Raw genomic sequence first — 20490 nt, forward strand, 5'->3', positions numbered from 1 at the left:
CCATTTCTTTTATGTAGATCCACATTTCTGGTGTAACTTTCTTTTCACATTTCTGATAGTTTAGATTTGTTATTTTGGGGTTTTTTCTGTGCCTAAAAATGTCTTTACAAAGATATCTTTGCTGAGTGTGAACTTACAGTTTCCTTCAATTCAGTATTGATTTCTGCATTGCAATATTTCTTACTAGAAGTCTGATATCCTTCTTCTTTATATAAGGTACCTTCATTTTCTGACTGCTTTTAAGATTTTTTTCTGTTTATCATTGTTTTTAAGCAATTTATTTTTTTAAACCATTTTTTTTCTTTTAATTTCACTTATTTATGTTTGGCTGTGCTGGGTCTTTGCTGCTGCACAGGCTCTTCTCTAGTTGGGGAGCGGGGCTGCTCTTCACTGCGTGCACAAGCTTCTCATTGTGGGGCTTCTCTTGTGGTGACAGGGCTCTGGGACGCTCGAGCCGCGGGAGCTGTAGCACGTGGGCTCAGGAGTGGCAGTTTCCAGGCTTTGTGGTCGTGCATGGGCTTACTTGCTCCACGGCACCTGGGATCTTCCCTGCCCAGGGATCAAACCTGTGTCTCCTGAATTGGCAGGTGAATTCTTTACCACTGAGCCACAAAGGAAGCCCTAAACAAAATTATGATGTAACTTGATGTGTAGTTTTCATTACGTTTTTGTTGAGTTTCTTGGATCTGTGAGTTTATAGTTTTCATGAAGAACATTTTGGCAGTTACTTCCTCAAAAGGACTCTCCTGTCTCCTCTATTCTTCAGAAGCCCCAGTTTGACAGGTATTAGGCTGTTTGAAGTTGTTTCACAACACTGATTCTCTGTTGTTTTTGTTCTAGTCTTTTTATCTTTTGGATTGTTTCTTTTGCTATGTCTTCAAGTTTATTTGCTTTTTCTGCAGTGTACTTTTTGGTTCAGATACTTTACTTTTCATTTTCAGAAGTTTGATATGGACATAACCTTCCATGTCTCTCTTTGACATGCTGTGTTTTCCTCTACTTGAGCAAATGAAGTATAGTTACAATAACATAGTCACTAAGTCATGTTCAGCTCTTTGCAACCCCATGGACTATAGCACACCAGCCTTCCCTGTCTTTCACTATCTCTCAGAGTTTGCCCAGATTCATGTCCACTGAATCAGTGATGCCATCTAACCCCCACATCCTCTGCCGCCCCCTTCTCCTCCTGCCCTCCATCTTTCCTAGCATCAGTCTTTTCCAGTGAGTCAGCTCTTCATATCACATGGCCAAAGTATTAGAACTCGAGCTTCATCAACAGTCCTTTCAGTGAATGTTCAGGGTTGATTTCCTTGACGATTGACTGGTTTGATCTCCTTACAATCCAAGGGACTCTCGAGAGTCTTCTCCAGCACCACAGTTTGAAAGCAACAATTCTTTGACACTCCAGTCTTTTTTATGGTCCAACTCTTGCATCCATACATGACTACAAGAAAAACCATAGTTTTGACCATATGGACCTTGTTGGCAAAGTGATGTCTCAGCTTTTTAATATGCTGTCTACGTTTGTCATAGCTTTTCTTCCAAGGAGCGAGTGTCTTTTAATTTTGTGGCTGCAGTCACCGTCCTCAGTGATTTTGGAATGCCATTTTTATAATTAAATTCAGTTATCTGTGTAATTTTCAGGCTGATTTTTATTTGTTGACTTTGCTCTTAACTATAAGCTGTATTTTCCATACTGGTATGCCTGCCAGTTTCTTATTAGCTGTTAGATATTGTAAGTTTTACCTTGATGGGAGCTGGATATGTTGTATTTGTTAAAAAAACATTCTTGCTGTTCTTAGACATATGTGAGTTATTTGAAGAGAACCTTTTCAAAGTTTGCTTTTAGGCTTTGTTGAGATTGGAATGGCTTTTTTTAGCCTTATGGCCAGCTTCCGCCCACCCCCACCCCCCATGCTGCTGCTGCTAAGTCTCATCAGTCGTGTCCGACTCTGTGCAACCCAATAGACGGAAGCCCACCAGGCTCCCCGTCCCTGGGATTCTCCAAGCAAGAACACTGGAGTGGGTTGCCATTTCCTTCTCCAATGCATGAAAGTGAAAAGTGAAAGTGAAGTCGCTCAGTCGTGTCTGACTCTTCAAGACCCCATGGACTGCAGCCTACCAGGCTGCTCTGTCCATGGGATTTTCCAGGCAAGAGCTGTGTAGTAAAAATCTTATAATTTTACTCAAGGATTTTTAACGTTTTTTCCATTCTGATTGGTAATACCACCCCACCCTGCCCCCTAGAGGAATTTAATCAAATACATATGCTGATCAGTGCTCTGCTGAAGACAGAAATGGAAGCCTCTGCAGATCTCCAGAGCTCAATCTCAGTATAGCTTTCTCCGTTAATTTTTTATGTCCTGTGAACTCTTATGTGCCTTCACTTCCCTAAACTCTCAACTCTGTCCCAACTGTGTCTCCAGTTCAGTAGACTGCTGGCCTGTGCTGGCCTACATTGGAGACTCTTCCCAGGGAGAAAAACTAGGCCAGTCATAGACTTCACATTGTTTCATCTCTCTTAGAAATTAAGTATCCTAAATTGCCTATTGTTAACTGTCTGAAAAACCATTGTTTCACTTTATTTTTCCCCACGGATTAAGGCAGTAGGGTAGGTCTGGTCACTGTTACTGTGTCTTGGCCTGAGTTTATGGTACTTAATCCAAAATTTATCTATCAGTATTTTTATTTTCAGCAGAGACATTACTTTGCCAACAAAGCTCTGTCTGGTCAAGGCTATGGTTTTTCCAGTGGTCATGTATGGATGTGAGAGTTGGACTGCAAAGAAAGCTGAGCGCTGAAGAATTGATGCTTTTGAACTGTGGTGTTGGAGAAGACTGTTGCAAGTCCCTTGGACTGCAAGGAGATCCAACCAGTCCATTCTGAAGGAGATCAGCCCTGGGTGTTCATTGGAAGGACTGATGTTGAAGCTGAAACTCCAGTACTTTGGCCACCTGATGCAAAGAGCTGACTCATTGGAAAAGACCCTGATGCTGGGAAAGATTGAGGGCAGGAGGAGAAGGGGACGATAGAGGATGAGATGGCTGGATGGCACCACGGACCCAGTGGACATGGGTTTGGGTGGACTCTGGAGTTGGTGATGGACAGGAAGGCCTGGCGTGCTGCGGTTCATGGGGTCGCAAAGAGTCGGACACGGCCGAGCAACTGAACTGAACTGATTTTTATTTTCAGCATTTTTGTTTTGTTCCATTTTTGTTTTGTTAGTTTTTTAAGCAGGCTTTTCCCCTTCTCATTTCTCCTCAGCCCTGCAGTCCTTTTCAGCTTGTTCTGTTCTCTTCTGTTTGATCTCTCCTTTTTGCTTCAGGTGAACCAATTTTAGGGAATTTCCTTTTCTTACTGAGTTATGTTTTATTTCAGATTGGATTTTTCAAATGCTTTTTTTTTTTGGTCAGGGCATGTTTGTTTATTTTTTGCTAAGATGTGTTTGTGTTGTTGCCATGCTATTTATTTCCGAAGTTCTGTATAAGTACTTCCGATCCTACCTTATATTGGTTACTGTAGTGTGTCTGACTTCTGCAATACTCCCTTCCTGTGGTATCTGGTGGATGGTGGTGCTCACCCTAGAGTAAGGTCAATTGTTACTAGAATACTTTCATTTTGCCTTCCTGAGATATTGTTAAATTCCACTACCGGCGTTTGCCTCACGTGCTCAGGGAGATAGCCTTTTCCCCTGGGATCTACTACTAGTTTAGTGTGGAATTCTGTTAGAGAATGCTAGCTCACCCCACTCGTTCATTTAATTCTATTTTTGCCTAATTCTAATAGGAACTTTTACTTGGTGGTTATCACCACCACCAAGTCAGAAGAGGGAAAAGATGAGAATACCAGTTTACTTCTTTTCCTTCTCTGAAGTATCTGAGAAACCTCAGACTTTTGTGAATTCAGCCTGATTTCTGGGGGTTTTAAAAGGTAGGAGTTGGAGATCCACTTACAATTAATGAATATCCCATTTCTTTTCTCAGCTAAACTTTGGGTCTTGTTGCTGTTTTTTTCCTTCATTTTTAACTGAACTTACTCATTTTGCTTGATATAAAGGGCACTTTTTTTTTTTTTGCTTTATTTTGCTTCATTTTTACCCAGAAGTTACCAAGTTTTATAGTCTATAGATAACTTGTGAACCAGATCACTTTTTAATCAACTTAACTTCATCCTTTTTTGAGTAGATAGAATGTAGATTTTCACTGTATCATTTTAGACTGTACTGATTTTTACCGTTCTTTTTCCAGATCCCGTGTTTGTGTGGCAGTGCCCCGTGTTTGCTGTGCCGATGCTGTCCTAGTGGAAATAACTCCACTGTAACTAGGTTGATCTATGCACTTTTTTTGCTTGTTGGAGTGTGTGTAGCTTGTGTAATGTTGATACCTGGAATGGAAGAACAGCTGAATAAGGTAAGTCTTTTTTTTTTTTTTTTTTTAATTAACTGAACCTTTAGTGTGTGTGCCTGCTAAGTCACTTCAGCTGTGTCTGACTCTGTGACCCTATGGACTGTAATCTGTCAGGCCTTCTGCCCCTGGGCTTCTCCAGGCAAGAATACTGGAGTGGGTAGCCTGCCCTCCTCCAGGGGATCTTGCCGACCTGCCTCTCTTAGGTCTCCTGCGTTGGCAGGCAGATTCTTTACCTCTAGTGCCACCTGGGAATCCTGAACCTTTAGTATGTTTATGCATAAAATTGCTTCCAATGTGTTGGAAACAGAATACTGTAAAAAGGAAGACAATACTGAATCCCAGTTTTAGCAGCTCATAATTATTTAGGAAAGACAAACAGTAAAAGTGGTTTATGAGATTGTGATGGTGCAGAAAAGAGTGCTGTGATAATAAGAGGAAGTAAGTAATTTCCAGCCAGGGTAACGTCAGAATCACTGTGGGTCTCGTGGAAAAAGTGGCATTCTAATAATAAATTTTTGTATACAGAAATTGAAAAACAGGAAGCAGAATGAGGATAAAAGCTTTTTGAGCCAAGTATGTATGCCTTAGGAAGATTTATCCGATAATCAGGAAAAAAAGGCAAGCTGTTAAGTGTAGAGGCTGTAAAAATGATGTAATCAAGAAGGGCATAGAGCACCTGAAATGGATTCCCTGAACATAAAATTGACTGGCTCTGGATTTAAATATAGGCAGTGATTGAATAATAGTAACGAGGTTCTGATCCTAGATAACTGAGAAGAAACTGTTGCTGTTAACTAAGAAAAAGAAAGAAAAGGTATTCTATTAAATTTACTGCCTGCCCTGCCTTCCGCCCTCCCCCTGTCCCCCGGCACCAGGGAGTCAGGTTGTGAAAGAAGATGGGGAGAATATAATCTAGTTCAGTTCATAGTATGTTGGCTTGTGGGTATTTCACTACATTTGTATATCTGTATGTGTCCAACAGGAAGTAGAAAATACGAGTGTGTCACTCACATCAGGGCTAGAGATGAAATTCAAACTGTGGCAGCATATGCTGAAGAGGAGGACCATTTGGAGTGAGCAGAGCTAGAACTTTGACAGAAGGGGCTTGATGGAGAAGGGAAGCTCTAAAGGAACAGTGAAAGAAGAGAACCAAAAACATGTTTGTAGATCTTAGGAACAGAGCTTTAAGAATGACAGGATAACGTCTGTGTAAAAAAGGTGTAAAAGAGTGTGAGGATTAAGTAGTAGCCATTGGATTTGACATATGTCGTAGTGTCTTTAAAAAGCTGTAGTTTTAAGAATGCTGGACCTAGGAGGTTTGGGAGGGAAAGTTATATGGCTGTGAGGAATATATCCAGTGAGTAAACTGCTAACTTGAGGATCTTTGTGATGAAGATGGCAAGTCTTAGAGGGAGGCTGAGTTTAAAACGTTTTTAGAATGGAGAGATTTAATCATTTGCTTTTTGAGAAGTCATAAGGGATCTAACCCGTAAGAGATGAGAGAGAATGTGATCAAGAGACGGCATATAAAACTTAGTTTTCCTCCAAGGAAAGATGAATGACAATAGAAAATTTGAGATTGAGAAAGTATTTATGTTAGATAACTTGGTTTTAAACCATGGTTATCTGCTTGTGATTGACTTTGGGGTGAGGAAAAACCATGTAAGTTTGGAAAATGAGCTTATCACAGTTGTGAATGTAGCATGTACATGCCATAAACAGATGCTTAGTTAATTTTACTTAAGTCCTGGGTATAAGCAAAAGACATTCATATGGTTTTGTCATGGAACCAGTTGACTTCTTATGAATGGTTTTAGTTGAAACTGTTAGTTTGTTTCACTCATTTATTTCACTTAAAAATATTTTTAAAATACTTACTTGTACTCTGTTTTCAGTGTGATATTCTGAAATGGTCTTCAGTCTTTTTCAAGATTTTAAGTTAGAAAAATAGAAATATAGCCAACCCTTTTGCTGTTAATCCAGTTCTATCTCTGATAGCTCAGTTGGTAAAGAATCCACCTGCAATGCAGAAGACCCTGGTTCAATTCCTGGGTTGGGAAGATTCTCTAGAGAAGGGATAGGCTACCCACTCCAGTATTCTTGGGCTTCCCTGTGGCTCAGCTGGTAAAGACTCAATCTGCAATGTGGGAGACCTGGGTTCTATCCCTGGGTTGGGAAGATGCCCTGGAGAAGGGAAAGGCTACCCACTCGAGTATCCTGGCCTAGAGAATTCCATGGACAGTCCATGGGGTCACAAAGAGTCAGACACAACTGAGCAACTTTCACTTTCACTTTACTTTCAGATCTATCCATTATCAAAAATAAAATTTGTAGAATCAGGGACCAGATCTCAGAATGATTTTAATAGCATTGGCTTTGAAAAGCCATCATTGTTCTCTTTAGTATTTAGAAACTGATTCAATTACTCTCTAATTCTTTAAACTTTTATTGATTGTGTTTTTCTTTTATACATGTGATTCAGCATATCACAGTAGAATGTAAGTTTTAAAAAAATTTAGAATAAGTTTGAGTAAGTCTGCAAGTTAAAATACGCATTCACTTTAGGATTGGCATTTGTCATTTATCCTGTGTGCACATAAAGTGAAAAAAGAGTTAAACTTCTGTTTATGAAAGTGTGTAGACTTACCTTGATTACATTTCAGCATAAACTGTAAAGCGAACTTCAGTTTTCTGAACCTTAAGCTATTTAATTACACAGAATTGTCATTTTTCCTTGAAAAAATTCTAGATTAGAAATTCTTGTTTTTCAGATTCCTGGATTTTGTGAGAATGAGAAAGGAATGGTCCCTTGTAATATTCTGGTTGGCTATAAAGCTGTATATCGATTGTGCTTTGGCTTGGCTATGTTCTATCTTCTTCTCTCTCTCTTAATGATTAAAGTGAAGAGCAGCAGTGACCCTAGAGCTGCAATACACAATGGGTAAGTATTTTAATAAATTTCAGTTAAAGTCTGGGTAGTCTCTTCTCAGTAATTTTGAGTCTGTCTAAAGAAAGTTTAAACTTGAACAATCTGCAGAATTATTTTGTTCACGAATGACAAAGTAAGAAAATCCTCGTCTCTACCAGAGAATGTCAGAATTTGGAAATATAAATATTACATAGAAGACTTGAGTCACTTATTGCTGTGCATAATATTTAGTAAAGTTTACCCTTGTGAACAATACAGGTTTAAACTGTGCAGGTCCACTTAGAGATTTGTTTCCAACAGTTAATAACTACGGTAATACACACTCCATGATCTCTGATTGACTGAATTCACAAATGAGGAACCTCTGATACAGAGGGCTGACTGTATTTCAACCATACAGAGAGTTGGAGTCCCTAACCCTAGCATTGTTCAAGGTTCAACTATGTTTTCATCCTGAAAAGAAGATTTATCACATCTGTGACTAATAATGAGTTTATTCTTCCTCCTCTTAGCCTTCCGTAGGCCAATCTCACTACAGAAAACTGAACTCAGTTCTTTACATACACAGTGTAGCCAAAATGAAAAACTTTATTGCTTTGAAACAGGTGGTGGATTTTCTAAATGGTTATAATAGACAACCTAGACATTTCAAGGTACCTTTTTGTCAGTCGCCTTTAATACAGAGCAATGCATCTCATACTCAATATTGAATGTTTTGAATTTTATCACTGTTCCATCCCATAAATAAAAATAGTTTTAAGTATCTGATGTTGCTTATCTATTAACATACACTATCAAAGACAGGAAGAATGAAATATTAATGAAAAATCATGTTTTGTGCCAGGTTGATTTTTTTTTTTTTCAATTCTCTTTAGTCATAGGTTGTTTTGATTTTTAATTTTTTTTGCACTGTTAAAACATCTTTATTAAATGTATTTTTAAACAACTCTCAAAATACATTACAGGATGGCTATCACAATCATTTCCTGTGATAACATTCTTCTTAAAGTATGTACTAAGCACTCTTACATCATTGCTAGTGGTTTTTTTTGCGATATAATTGATGATATTGTGTTAGGTTTAAAGTGTACAAAATGTTAATTTCATATGTATTATATATTACAATATGATTACCATCATATATTAGCTAACACTTCTGTCACATCACATATTTTTCTTAGTTGTGATGAGAACAATTAAGATCTATTCTCTTAGCAACTTTAAAGTACATTTTTCTTTTTCAGATTCCACATTTTGGTAATATAAATTTTTTTTTAATTTGGATTATCCCATTTAGTATAATTCCCTGAAGGTCCATCAGGATCATGTTGTTGCAAATGATAGGATTTCCTTCTTTCTCATGGCTGAATAATATTCCATTGTGTCTATATAGTACAGTCTCTTTATTCATCTGTTGATGCACACTCAGGGTATTTCTGTATCTGCCAGTTAGGAATATTCTGCCGTAAACATGGATGTGCAGATACCTTTTCAGTGCCCTGTTTTCACTTTCTTTGGATATATACCTAGAAGTAGGATTGCCAGATGGTATGGTGGTTCCATTTTTGTATTTTTTGAGGAACCGTCATACTGTTGTCCATAGTGGCTGAATTAGTGCACATGCCCATTAGCAGTGCCTGAGAACTCCTATTTCACCACATTGTTACCAACGTTTGTTACTTTTTACCATCTTGGTGGCCGTTCTGTGGTTTTGATGTACATCCCTCTGATGATTAGTGATGTTTAGCACCTTTTCACATGTGTGCTTGCCATTCGTATGCCTTCTTTGGAAAAATATTTAGTTTTGTCCATTTTTCATTGTTTTTTCTAAATTATTGAGTTGTATGGGTTCTTTATGTATATTTGATACTAACCACATTTTGATACGTGGTTTGCAAATATTTTCTCCTATAGGTTGTCTCTTCATTTTGTAGATTGTTCCGTTTTTTTCTGCAGAAGATTTTTTTGTCTGAAGAATTCCCACCAGTTTGATTTTACCCTGTTGTTTGTACTTTTGTTGTCTCCCCCAAAAACTCACTGCCCAGACTAATGTCAGGGAGTTTCTTCCTTATTTTCTTCTTCCCAGTTATCAGTATCTTCCTAGTAACTTTTATGGTATCAGATCTTAACTCACTGACTAGAGGATTTTTGCTGGAAACACAGGCCTGTGCCTGACGATTTTTATTTTTGTTTTATTTTGAGAATTCTGTTATTTAATTAACACTTTGCAGATGATTACATTCAATAGTTACACCTGACACACCTGTAAAAAAGCACCATGCATTTCGTTTTCACTTTCCATGTCAGAATCAGTCACTGTGGTTTATTTTGTCTTTTTCTTGGTCTAATATTCATATCGTCTGAGTCAGAACTATATTCTGAAGAACTGTCATCTTCTGAGATACTAGTATTTATGTTGCTTGGACAGTCAGAGAAAGTATCTGCATAAAAGTCACCAAAAAATTCTTTGTTCAAAATTTTGTGATCCATCATTTTTGAAAATTTTATGGTCATAAGCTTTTATTTATAACATACACAAAATTGGAGCAGAAGCCTAACAGGGAAATGTGAATGCAAACAACAATCATAAGTTCTATAATGACCCTTTATCAGTTTTAAGCTCTAACAACTAAACACTGTAATGTTAATTGTATGGCTCTCTAAAAGCATATGATTTGTTTCCCAGTCAATAACATTCGGGTAACAAAGGACATGTTAATACATCTCAAGTCAATAATGTGTTAAGTGTATTTAAGTCTTCCATTCAGGTTGAGTCGATTCTCTGAATGGTGTAAGAAAGGAGTCTGGTTTCATTTTTCTATATGTGGTTATTAATAGCTTTCCCAAGTCTGTTGAAGGAACTGTCCTTTCCTTCTGAATATTCTTGACTCCCTTGTCAAATATTAGTTGATCCAAAATGCAAGGGTCTATTACTCTTCTGTTCCATTGCTGCTGTTGCTAAGTCGCTTCAGTCATGTCTGACTCTGTGCGACCCCATAAACTGCAGCCCACCAGGCTCCCCCGTCCCTGGGATTCTCCAGGCAAGAACACTGGAGTGGGTTGCCATTTCCTTCTCCAATGCATGAAAGTAAAAGTGAAAGTGAAGTTGCTCAGTCGTGTCCGACTCTGTGAGACCCCACGGACCGGAGCCTACCAGGTCCGTCTGTGGGATTTTCCAGGCAAGAGCACTGGAGTGGGTGCCGTTGCCTTCTCTGCTGTTCCATTGATCTGTGTGTCTATTTTTTATGGTATTACTGTTTTAATTAGTATAGCTTTGTAGTATAGTTTGGAATTAGTAACTGTGATATTTTCAGTTTTGTTCTTCCTTCTCATGACTGATGTGGCTGTTTGGGGTCTTTTGAAGTTACATACAAACTTTAGGATTGTTTCTTTCCTGAGTTTTTGTAAATGACATTGAAATTTTTATAGGGAGTACTTTGAATCGAAAGATGGCTTTGAGTATTATGGACATTTTAACCATTCACATCCACAAATGTGATTCCATTTGTCTTTTTAAGTTTTTTTAATTCATCCAGACCCTGGCTTTTGGTTAGCAAATTCACTCCATTAGCATAATTATTGATTTGTGATTTATTAATGCCATATGTTAGTCATTGTTGTCTGGTTGGTTGTATTTTCATCGTTTCTTTTTTCTCTGTTAACACCCATGTAAATTGGTGATTTTCTTTGTAAACTAGTGGTATATTCTGCTTCTCTATCTTATCTACTCTAGCTTTTTGCTTTGTGGTTACCATGAGGCTTACATAAAACATGTTATACATAAAAATTAATTTTAAGCTGATAGCAACTTTAAATGCATAAAATAGCCCTACATATTTATTCCTCTTCTTTTATATTTTTTTGATGTCACAATTTACCTCTTTTTTATAATACTTGTTGTTTTTTAATACTTTTAAAAATCCTTTTACTATAGTTTACTTAACACACCATCCTGTTAAAGAATTAGACTTGTATGAATCTGTGTATTTACTTTTACCAGTGTGTTGTATGCTTTTGTAGGCTTTCATGTCATTGATTAGTGTCTTTTCATTTCAGTCTGAAGAATCCTTTTTACCATTTTTTACAAGACAGGTTTAGTGGTGGTAAATTCTTTGGATTTAGGGAAAAGCCTTATTTCTCCTTCATATCTGAAGGATAACTTTGCTGGACAGAGTAATCTTGGCTGGTGGTTTTTTTCCTTTCAACACTTTGACTAAAGTGTTGAAAGGAAGGACTTTGAGTATACTCAAAGTCACTCTGCTCTCTCTTGGCCTATAGATTTTCTAAGAAATCCACTGAGGGCCTAATGGAAATTACTTTGTTGATCAGAATCTCTTTTTTGGACCCCTCTGGCTGCTTTTAGGATTCTGTTGTATTCTTTGATTTTTGACAGTTTTATCCTAAAGGTTTTTTTGCATTAAGATGATACTGTGATCTTACTAGCTTTGTGAACTTTGATGTTCATGTCCAGGTTTAGGAAATTCTCAGATATTATTTCTTTAAATTAACTTTCTGTCCCCTTCTCTTCTTCCGAAACCCTGATCGTTCTAATATTTAAATTCCATATATTACTGAGGCTTTCTTCCCTCTTTTTCATTTTTTTCTCAGTTCACCCCTGATTGGGTTATATCAAAATGCCTGTCCACTTTTTCTGTCTCCCATTTGGTCTACCATTCTGGCGATCTCTGGGCTTCCCTTGTGGCTCAGCGGGTAAAGAATCCACCTGCAATATGGGAGACCTGGGTTAGATCCTTGGGTTGGGAAGATCCCCTGGAGAAGGGAAAGGCTACCCACTCCAGTATTCTAGCCCAGAGAATTCCATGGACTGTACAGTCCATGGGGTTGCATAGAGTCGGACACGACTGAGCAACTTTCACTTTCACTTCTAAAGATCTCTATTACTTTTTTTTTTTTTTCATTTCTGTTCTTGAATTCTTAAGCTTCAGAATATATTTGGTTCTTTTCTATGATTTCTATCTCTTGGTTAAATTTAGTGTTTTTTGCTTGTTTTCATTGAATTATTTTTGTATTTTCTTGTAGCTTGTTGAGTTTCCTCAGAACAACTATCTTGAATTCTTTTATCTGCTAGATGGCAAGATTTTTATGCCTTTATGATCAGTGATTGCAGGATTGTTATCTTCAGGTGGTGAAATGCTCATATTTGTTATAGTTTTGCATTGCTGCTTTCACATAGGAAGTAGCAGACACCTCAAATCTTTGCTAGTTACCTTCAGATGGAGTTATTAATCTGTTACTTCTGGGGTTTTTTTGGATTTTGGACACCTGCTTTGCACTTCCTGCTCTTTCTGTGTTAGAATTCTTAAGATATTATGTCTTTTCTGGTTCTTTCAATTCATCTGGCTTGCTACTGGAAATCTGTTTTCCAGACTTTTGTGTCTTCAGAAGCTATTCCTTTGTACAGTGTACCTTATTTACACTTCCATATTATTATCTCACTCATTTAAGTAAACCTGTGAAATGAATCTAATATTCTCATTTATTAGAATGAAATAAAACAGCCATGCCTCCCTGGTGGCTCCGTGGTGAAGAATCTGCCTGCCAGTGTAGATGTGGGTTTGATCCCTGGATCAGGAGCATCCCCTGGGAAAGGAAATGGCAACCCATTGCATATTCTTGCCTGGAAAATCCCATGAACAGAGGTGTCTGGTAGGCTGCAGTCCATGGGGTTGTAGAAAGAGTTGGACACTGAGTGACCAGACAACAACATAATTGACATGTGGTGGTCTTCTCGTCTTCAGGATATCCTCAGATGGGACAGAGTAGTCACAATAAAGTGTAGCTATTTTTTAAGAGCAGCTCTCAAAAGATTTCATATGTGAAACCACTTGTTGAATGAATATTTACTAATAAAAAATAATTTGTTTTAGATTCTGGTTCTTTAAATTTGCTGCAGCAATTGCAATTATTATTGGAGCCTTCTTCATTCCAGAAGGAACTTTTACAACTGGTAAGAAATCTTTTTTTTCTTGGTGTGATGTTGATATTTTGTAAGGAAATTGAAAATAATTGTTGCCTGGAACTATAACCATTTGTTTTGTGTTTTCCTTCCTCAGTCAAGACATCTATGTAAAATTTTATTTTTCTTTTGGTGTATTGATTGTGGAAACAATAAAAAGTGAAGCAGTCACTCATTTGTGATTTTTAAAAAATTTTTTTTCCTTTCAGTGTGGTTTTATGTAGGCATGGCAGGTGCCTTTTGCTTCATTCTCATACAACTAGTCTTACTCATTGATTTTGCCCATTCGTGGAATGAATCATGGGTTGAAAAAATGGAAGAGGGGAACTCAAGATGTTGGTATGCAGGTAAGTTTTTTGTCTTACAGAACATCTTCAAGATAGTTGAACTTTGAAAGTGAAAGCAGGTAGTAGACTGTGGGGAAGTCATGATTTTTATGGTACAGTTTACTGTGAAGAGATTTTTTAGTTTAAGTTTGTGAGTGGCATCTTGTCACATTGTATGTTGCATGTCAACTAGGAACATACCCAAGAAAGAGGCAATCATGCAAAAGACTGGGATTGGCTAAAACAGAATTTCCAAAGCATATTGCTGAGTATATGTATATTTTACAGCCTAATTTCCTTCTAAGTAAAAGGGTAAAAAAAAAAGGTAAAATATTAAAGAGATGAGGACTACTAGAAATAGATGAACAAACAATTCTGAAACATCAAGCAGGAAAAAGAAACAACTCTGAAGCATTTTATATAAGTGCAAAGAATGCCTTTATGTGTGACACCTTAGGGAGTTTATTATAGTAGTGTATGTAATGCGTGTTTATAACAATGAGGTTGAGTCCTATGGTTGTACTCTAAAACAAGAATCAAAATCCAGGTGCTTACAACAGGTGACACAAATGAGGGAGGAGAAACTGCATTTTCAGTCCTTTTGCAAATGAAAGGGACTGTGGTGAATTAGAGAGTGTGAAGGCTATTACACCGCTTAGCTCCATCCAGTAATTGCCGTGTGGAAATGTGAGCCCAGTGTTGCTTAATTTTTCTGTTTTTCAAAAAAAAGCCATAGATCTGAATTTTTATGCGAAATAGTCTGTCAGCTAAAAAACATATTAAGCTTTAATCATTTGGAAAATTTACTTCACAGAATGTTTCATTTTTTAATGTTAAATCTAATGTAAGAGTTTCTGCTTTGTTGCATACTGTATCCCCAGGGCCTTTGTAGGTATTCAATAAATATTTGTCTGATAGAGTATTTGTGAGTCACATCTACATGAATACATACATATTAAGTATACATTAACATGAAAATTAAAAGTGTGTGTGTGATAGAAGAAACTTAGGTTGTCTTATTAAATAATGACAACTTGAATAGTTTTGTTTTTTTTTTAAGATTTTAGTTGCTAAAGCAAAGCATTGTTCTGTGGGCTTAGCATTAACAAAATAATTTTCTTAATGCCCTTGTTTACAACTGAATGATATAACTTAGAAATCTTAAGTAATATTCTCCTAGTTAATTTTCTGTATTTTGAAAATAATGGCTAATGTATTTGAATGTTTTGGACACTCTATATGTAAATATTACTTTAAATGAAGATCATATTATTCCCCTTAAAATGCATCATAATAGTGAGCTACATGTAAAGGCTGGAGTAGGAAATAGCAACCATTCCAGTATTCTTGCCTGGAAAATTCCATGGACAGAGGAGCCTGATGGGCTATATATAGTCCATGGGGTTGCAGAGAGGCAGACATGACGGAGCTCACACGCACACATGTGTAAAGGCTACAAAAGTCTTCATGTGGTAGAGGCCAGAATTAAGTCTTTACCTGCTTTTATAGGCTGTGTAATGCTGATAAAATGTTGCTTAAAATAATATTTTTGAATAAGATTGTTTTTAAAGCAAGCCATATGTCTCATTCCTAATATTAGTGATAAAATCTAATTGTCAAAATGTATTTCTTTCGCAGCTTTGTTATCAGCTACAGCCCTGAATTATCTGCTGTCTTTAGTTGCTATCGTCCTGTTTTTTGTTTACTATACTCATCCAGCCAGTTGTGCAGAAAATAAAGCATTCATCAGTGTCAACATGCTCCTCTGCCTTGGTGCTTCTATAATGTCCATACTGCCAAAAATCCAAGTAAGCTTGGATTAGTTCATTCTTTATGAAGCTTCTGTTTTTCTAAGGTTTCCTAAATCTTGAATGATCGCAATATTTTTGTTTTGCCTATTTTTTTGTAGGAATCACAACCAAGATCTGGTTTGTTACAGTCTTCAGTGATTACAGTCTACACAATGTATTTGACATGGTCTGCTATGACCAATGAACCGGGTATGTTTTGTTTGCTTGGATTTGCTTCTTTTAATGAATCCCATAAGCTGTTCTCTTTTTCAAAGATTGCCGTTTTGTAAAATTAAGCTCATAGAGGAATGAAGAGAATGGAATAATACCATTTTCATCTTTGATGTACTGCTATATTTTTTCCCTTAGTTTCTTCCTTTACTAACAAAACTATAAGAAATTATAGGAAAACTATAAGAAATATACCTGATTTGTAAGGTGCTTGTGATAGTATATGTAAAATTAAAACCTATTAAAATGTTTAGTCTATTTTAATTAGTATAGATTTTTTTAAGTTCTTTTTGTCTGTGATTATCTTACAGGTGAATCTAATTGGTCTTTGTACTCTTTTTATAGGCCAGTTTTACTGCATTTCGTGGAAGTATAAGCCCATATATGTTATTTGGGGTGAAACAAATTGGGAAATAAATGTGCTGCAGTACAGTCTGCATTTGGTTGAATCCATAGATAGAAAATTGCTAATATGAAAGGTTGGAATATAGAGGCCAGCCATAAAGTAAAATGCAGATTTTCAGTTGTGTTGTGGGTTGGTACTGCTAATCTGCTTGTTCAAGGGTCAACTATACTATTTTCTGAAAAGGGAAAAAATGGTCTCGTTTCCTCACAATTAAAAAAATTACAGAATTTTTGACAGAAAAAAGTTTTCTGACTCTTATTTCATTCCATTTATAAATTTCATAGGTGCTTTATCACTAGTTGGAGAAAAAGAGTTTATTTAGTGTACTAGAGATTCCTTATTTTTGTCCAGGTAAGTGTCTAGAAAAAAATTAATAGTAATTTGCTTTAGGGATTATCCTTGCACAAGTGGCTTCAAGGTAAAAATCATTTTTCAGTGATAAGGTGGCAATTGACATATCTGGCATTGTGGGAGGTAAAAAACATATTTGGGACACTTAAGTGAATACCAACCCCATTTTAATTCTTTGTTACAAGAGTTGAGAGGCTGAATAAGCATTAGGTCACTATGATTTATGTACTCATTTCCACAAACTATTTGCTAAAATTCTAGTAACTGATTTTATGTGTAAACTATCTTGCTTATATAACAATGTAGTTTGACAAGTTGATAAACTTCATAAAATCACTATTGTTATTTCATAGTATATAACAGAAAAGGCAGTGCATCTTAGTTTAGGACATCTGAATTTTATTCTTAACTCTGCTTGAGCTTTACTATAAAGTAAAAAATTTACTAAATTTCACCAATTTCCTGATCAGTAAAAAGCTTAAATGTCTCAACTCTTGCATGAGGTTGAAAATGAAATTGCTTTTCAACCAGTTTGATAAAACTAGCATTATATAATGTAAAAGGTCTCATTATTAATAAATACAAGTTGTCTTATTTTTTATTTGTGCCTTTTTCTAACAGTTTTTTGAGTTTTCACGTGTATAGAGTTAAAAAGAACTACAACTGTCCTCTGAAAAATTTTTTATACCTTTCTAACATTTTAATTTGACCTTAATTTACATTGTAGAAACAGAATGTAACCCAAGTCTACTGAACATAATTGGATATAATACAACAAGCACTGTCTCGAAGGAGGGGCAGTCTGTACAGTGGTGGCATACTCAAGGAATTATTGGACTAATCCTCTTTTTACTGTGTGTATTTTATTCAAGGTAGGAAAAATTATGGATTTTATTTTTTTGAAGCAAAGTCCAGCTATTATTCATATATGAATGTTCTGTTTAAATTCCTTTTTTTTCTTTCTCTCTTTTTAAACTGTCTTTCATGTAGCATCCGTACTTCAAACAATAGTCAGGTTAATAAGCTGACTCTAACAAGTGATGAATCAACACTGATAGAAGATGGTGGAGCCAGAAACGATGGGTCACTTGAGGATGGTGATGATGTTCACCGAGCTGTAGATAATGAAAGGGATGGTGTCACTTACAGTTACTCCTTCTTTCACTTCATGCTTTTCCTGGCTTCACTTTATATCATGATGACCCTTACCAACTGGTACAGGTACTTATATTTTATGAAAACTTTGCATGTGGAAATTTGGGTGGCTTTTTTGTGATTCCATTGTTAAAACATGGTATTGAGTACTTTTTATCCTCCAATATATTTCAAAATTTACAACTAAATGAATAGTGAGATCAGTATGAGAAATGCAGACTTTATTTCCTTGCTTTAGCAATAACAATCATTAAAATAGTTCCAGATCTTAAAAGATTGAAATAAAGTTTCATGAAGCTACCACATTGCTTAGGGAAGTACATGTTGACAGGGATCAAACACAGTGATTTTTAATGCTGACTAACTAGTTCCCAACATAGTGTAGAAAAAGATACCTTTTTTCTTTTTTTTTACCTGTTTTTGTTTAAATTTTGTCAGTTAAAGCTTTGAGGATTTCAAAATTGAAGTGTGAATACATTAACATAAACTAATTTTTGCTTTTATATCACTTCAAAACTGATAAATCTTTTTGTTAAGAGGAAGGTAGTAGTTTATATTTTGTCTTTAAAAATTCTGATTTAGTTCAAAGGATTGCTGAAAGATTTAAGATTCAAGTTGAACTGTATAGTTAGGGTAGTTCTATTTTTAATACTCTTTAATGCATAATAATATCCTTAACAATTTGTAAGAAAACTTTGAATACCAGCAAAAGATGTAAAAAAAAAATTCATTTGAGAGCAGCCTCTACTGGCATTTATTACTGAAAAAAATATATATATACTTAAAAATTCCTATACTGCAGCATATTAAGGTACAAGAACTATTCCAAATAATTCTCAGTAATTCACAGCTTTGGCTGTCAGGTAATAATAGTAAATATTAAAGATGAAAAGTATTTGTTATGTTTCAACATAAAAATCAGCTAAATTTGGGATGTATTTCCTTCCCAGTTTCTTAAATCTGAGAAGGTGGAGAGAGCTCCTGTATATACTTTGAACAAATTATATTCTTTGTACAGTTTAGAATTGATAAGTCTTTGTTAAATAATGTTTTATTTATCCAGAGGTCACACTCCATTTCTCTGCTATCTCATTAATTAGTTAGCCAGAGATACATAAAGATTCTCTGAGTATTATGTAAAAGAACTACTTCACAGGCCTATGTCTTCTACTCCTTTAAAGATTTTTTTTTAACCTTTATATTAGCTGCCAAAGTGGTATGGAAAACAAGGCAACAGAGATAATCCAGCAACTACATATGTTATCACAGATTATATACAAAGAATACTTTAAAATAAGGAAACCTGCCAGCTTGATGACCAATAATCCAACTTCTCTCTGTTTTTTGTTTTCCTTAAATATTAGGTATGAGCCTTCCCGTGAGATGAAGAGTCAGTGGACAGCTGTCTGGGTGAAAATCTCTTCTAGCTGGATTGGCATTGTGCTGTATGTTTGGACACTGGTGGCACCACTTGTTCTTACAAATCGTGATTTTGACTGAATGGGACTTGAGGCATGAAAGTCTTACTTTGATCATCATTTATTTGAAATCAGCAGTATTCCCAACTTTTGTGAAGTTGTGTGTGTGTGCTTCCCATGTAACTTCTCCAGTCTTCTGGCATGGATTAGATTTACCGCTTGCCATTTTATTCATTGTAGTCTTGCCAAGCGCATCAGTATGCGTTTTAGAATGAATCAAGAGTTGTATGAGTATGTTGGTGGTAAGTTAGGAGAAGTGGACATTGTTAGGTTTATTCTCTGCTCTGTACCTGTGAAAAGAGTAAAAACAAAACTGCTTGGCAGTTTGATTTTTAAATTGTGTTAGAACATAAGCTGTTTCAGAAAAATATGAAAAATGTATGGCTGCCTTTTGAAATATTTGATGCCTTGTCCTACAGGATACTGCAAAGAACATGGCTGTCCTAAAATTGTAAAAATTGTATAAACAAGTCACAAATGCCAGTTTTCTAAAAACTTTTCAGATTTTTCCCTTGATATGAAGGTAAGGAACATGTACAGGTATGGAGTATTTGACTGAAAACAGTGTAGGTTATGGTGGAGACAGAGACACAGAATTTTCAGAGATTTGCTAGTGGTGGGTACTGAATTGAATACCCAGGTAGGCTGTAATGTCCCTGAGTACAGGTAGTCTTTCATACTAACACAGTGAACTTTGTTTGGTCATTATAAACACATGCAGATGTGTTAAAATGTGTTCAGTGGAGAAGTTAGGAACTCTGAATGATTTGGACAAAGAGTTTGAAAAGGATAATCATAGGTTAGGAGGAGGTTGAAAATCACTTTGAAAGTTTGTTTTGAAAATCAGAGCTGATAAACTGAAGGCTACTAAAGCCTATTTTGCACTTTCTTACTGTTCTTTTAACAGTGAAGAAAGTGAAGCTCAGATAGCTAATCAGTGGCAAAACTGGGAAATCCCACATCTGTCAAACACAAATGGCATTTTTTCTAGAATTTAAAAATAATTTCTATTCAAATACATGCATAATAGATTTTGCACCATTGTGAGTGGTAGATCATTTATGTGATGTGAATTGCTGATGTCTAGTATGCCTTCTACACACAAACTGAGGCCAGGAGAATGATGGACTGCTGTAAAATAAACTCCTGTTTAACAGTATACTATTCAGCTCAAAAGATGCTTTTCTATTTGCCGCCATCTAATTGAAATATATAGGTTATTAAAAATCTTTCAACTTGAAAATCAAGCAGTATCACTGTTAACTTAGAAACTCTCAGTTGTGTCATTAGTGTCTTAAATCTTAAAATCTACATTTGCTTCTTTTAAGATATTTATTAATGTAAGCAAAATATAACAATTCCTCACCTTCTATTGTGTTGGTATTGTATTCCATGATCTCAAATGGCTGTTTTATCCTTAAATAAATGAATTCAGAGAAAA

At 35.9% G+C, this 20490-nt stretch overlaps 1 protein-coding gene across 1 annotated transcript in view; it reads left to right on the top strand.

Moving 5' to 3' along the window:
- Positions 1–20490, top strand: part of SERINC1 (serine incorporator 1) — a 33938-nt gene extending 13448 nt beyond the window's left edge. The window contains exons 2-10 of the mRNA XM_061427441.1: positions 4248–4409; positions 7178–7347; positions 13224–13303; positions 13522–13659; positions 15277–15446; positions 15548–15638; positions 17144–17288; positions 17407–17637; positions 18936–20490. Of these exons, the coding sequence (XP_061283425.1) occupies positions 4248–4409; positions 7178–7347; positions 13224–13303; positions 13522–13659; positions 15277–15446; positions 15548–15638; positions 17144–17288; positions 17407–17637; positions 18936–19071 (1323 nt within the window). The 3' untranslated portion in view covers positions 19072–20490. The remainder of the gene's footprint in view (positions 1–4247; positions 4410–7177; positions 7348–13223; positions 13304–13521; positions 13660–15276; positions 15447–15547; positions 15639–17143; positions 17289–17406; positions 17638–18935) is intronic.

This window comes from Bos javanicus, chromosome 9, assembly GCF_032452875.1.
Source record: "Bos javanicus breed banteng chromosome 9, ARS-OSU_banteng_1.0, whole genome shotgun sequence".
NCBI lineage: Eukaryota > Metazoa > Chordata > Mammalia > Artiodactyla > Bovidae > Bos > Bos javanicus.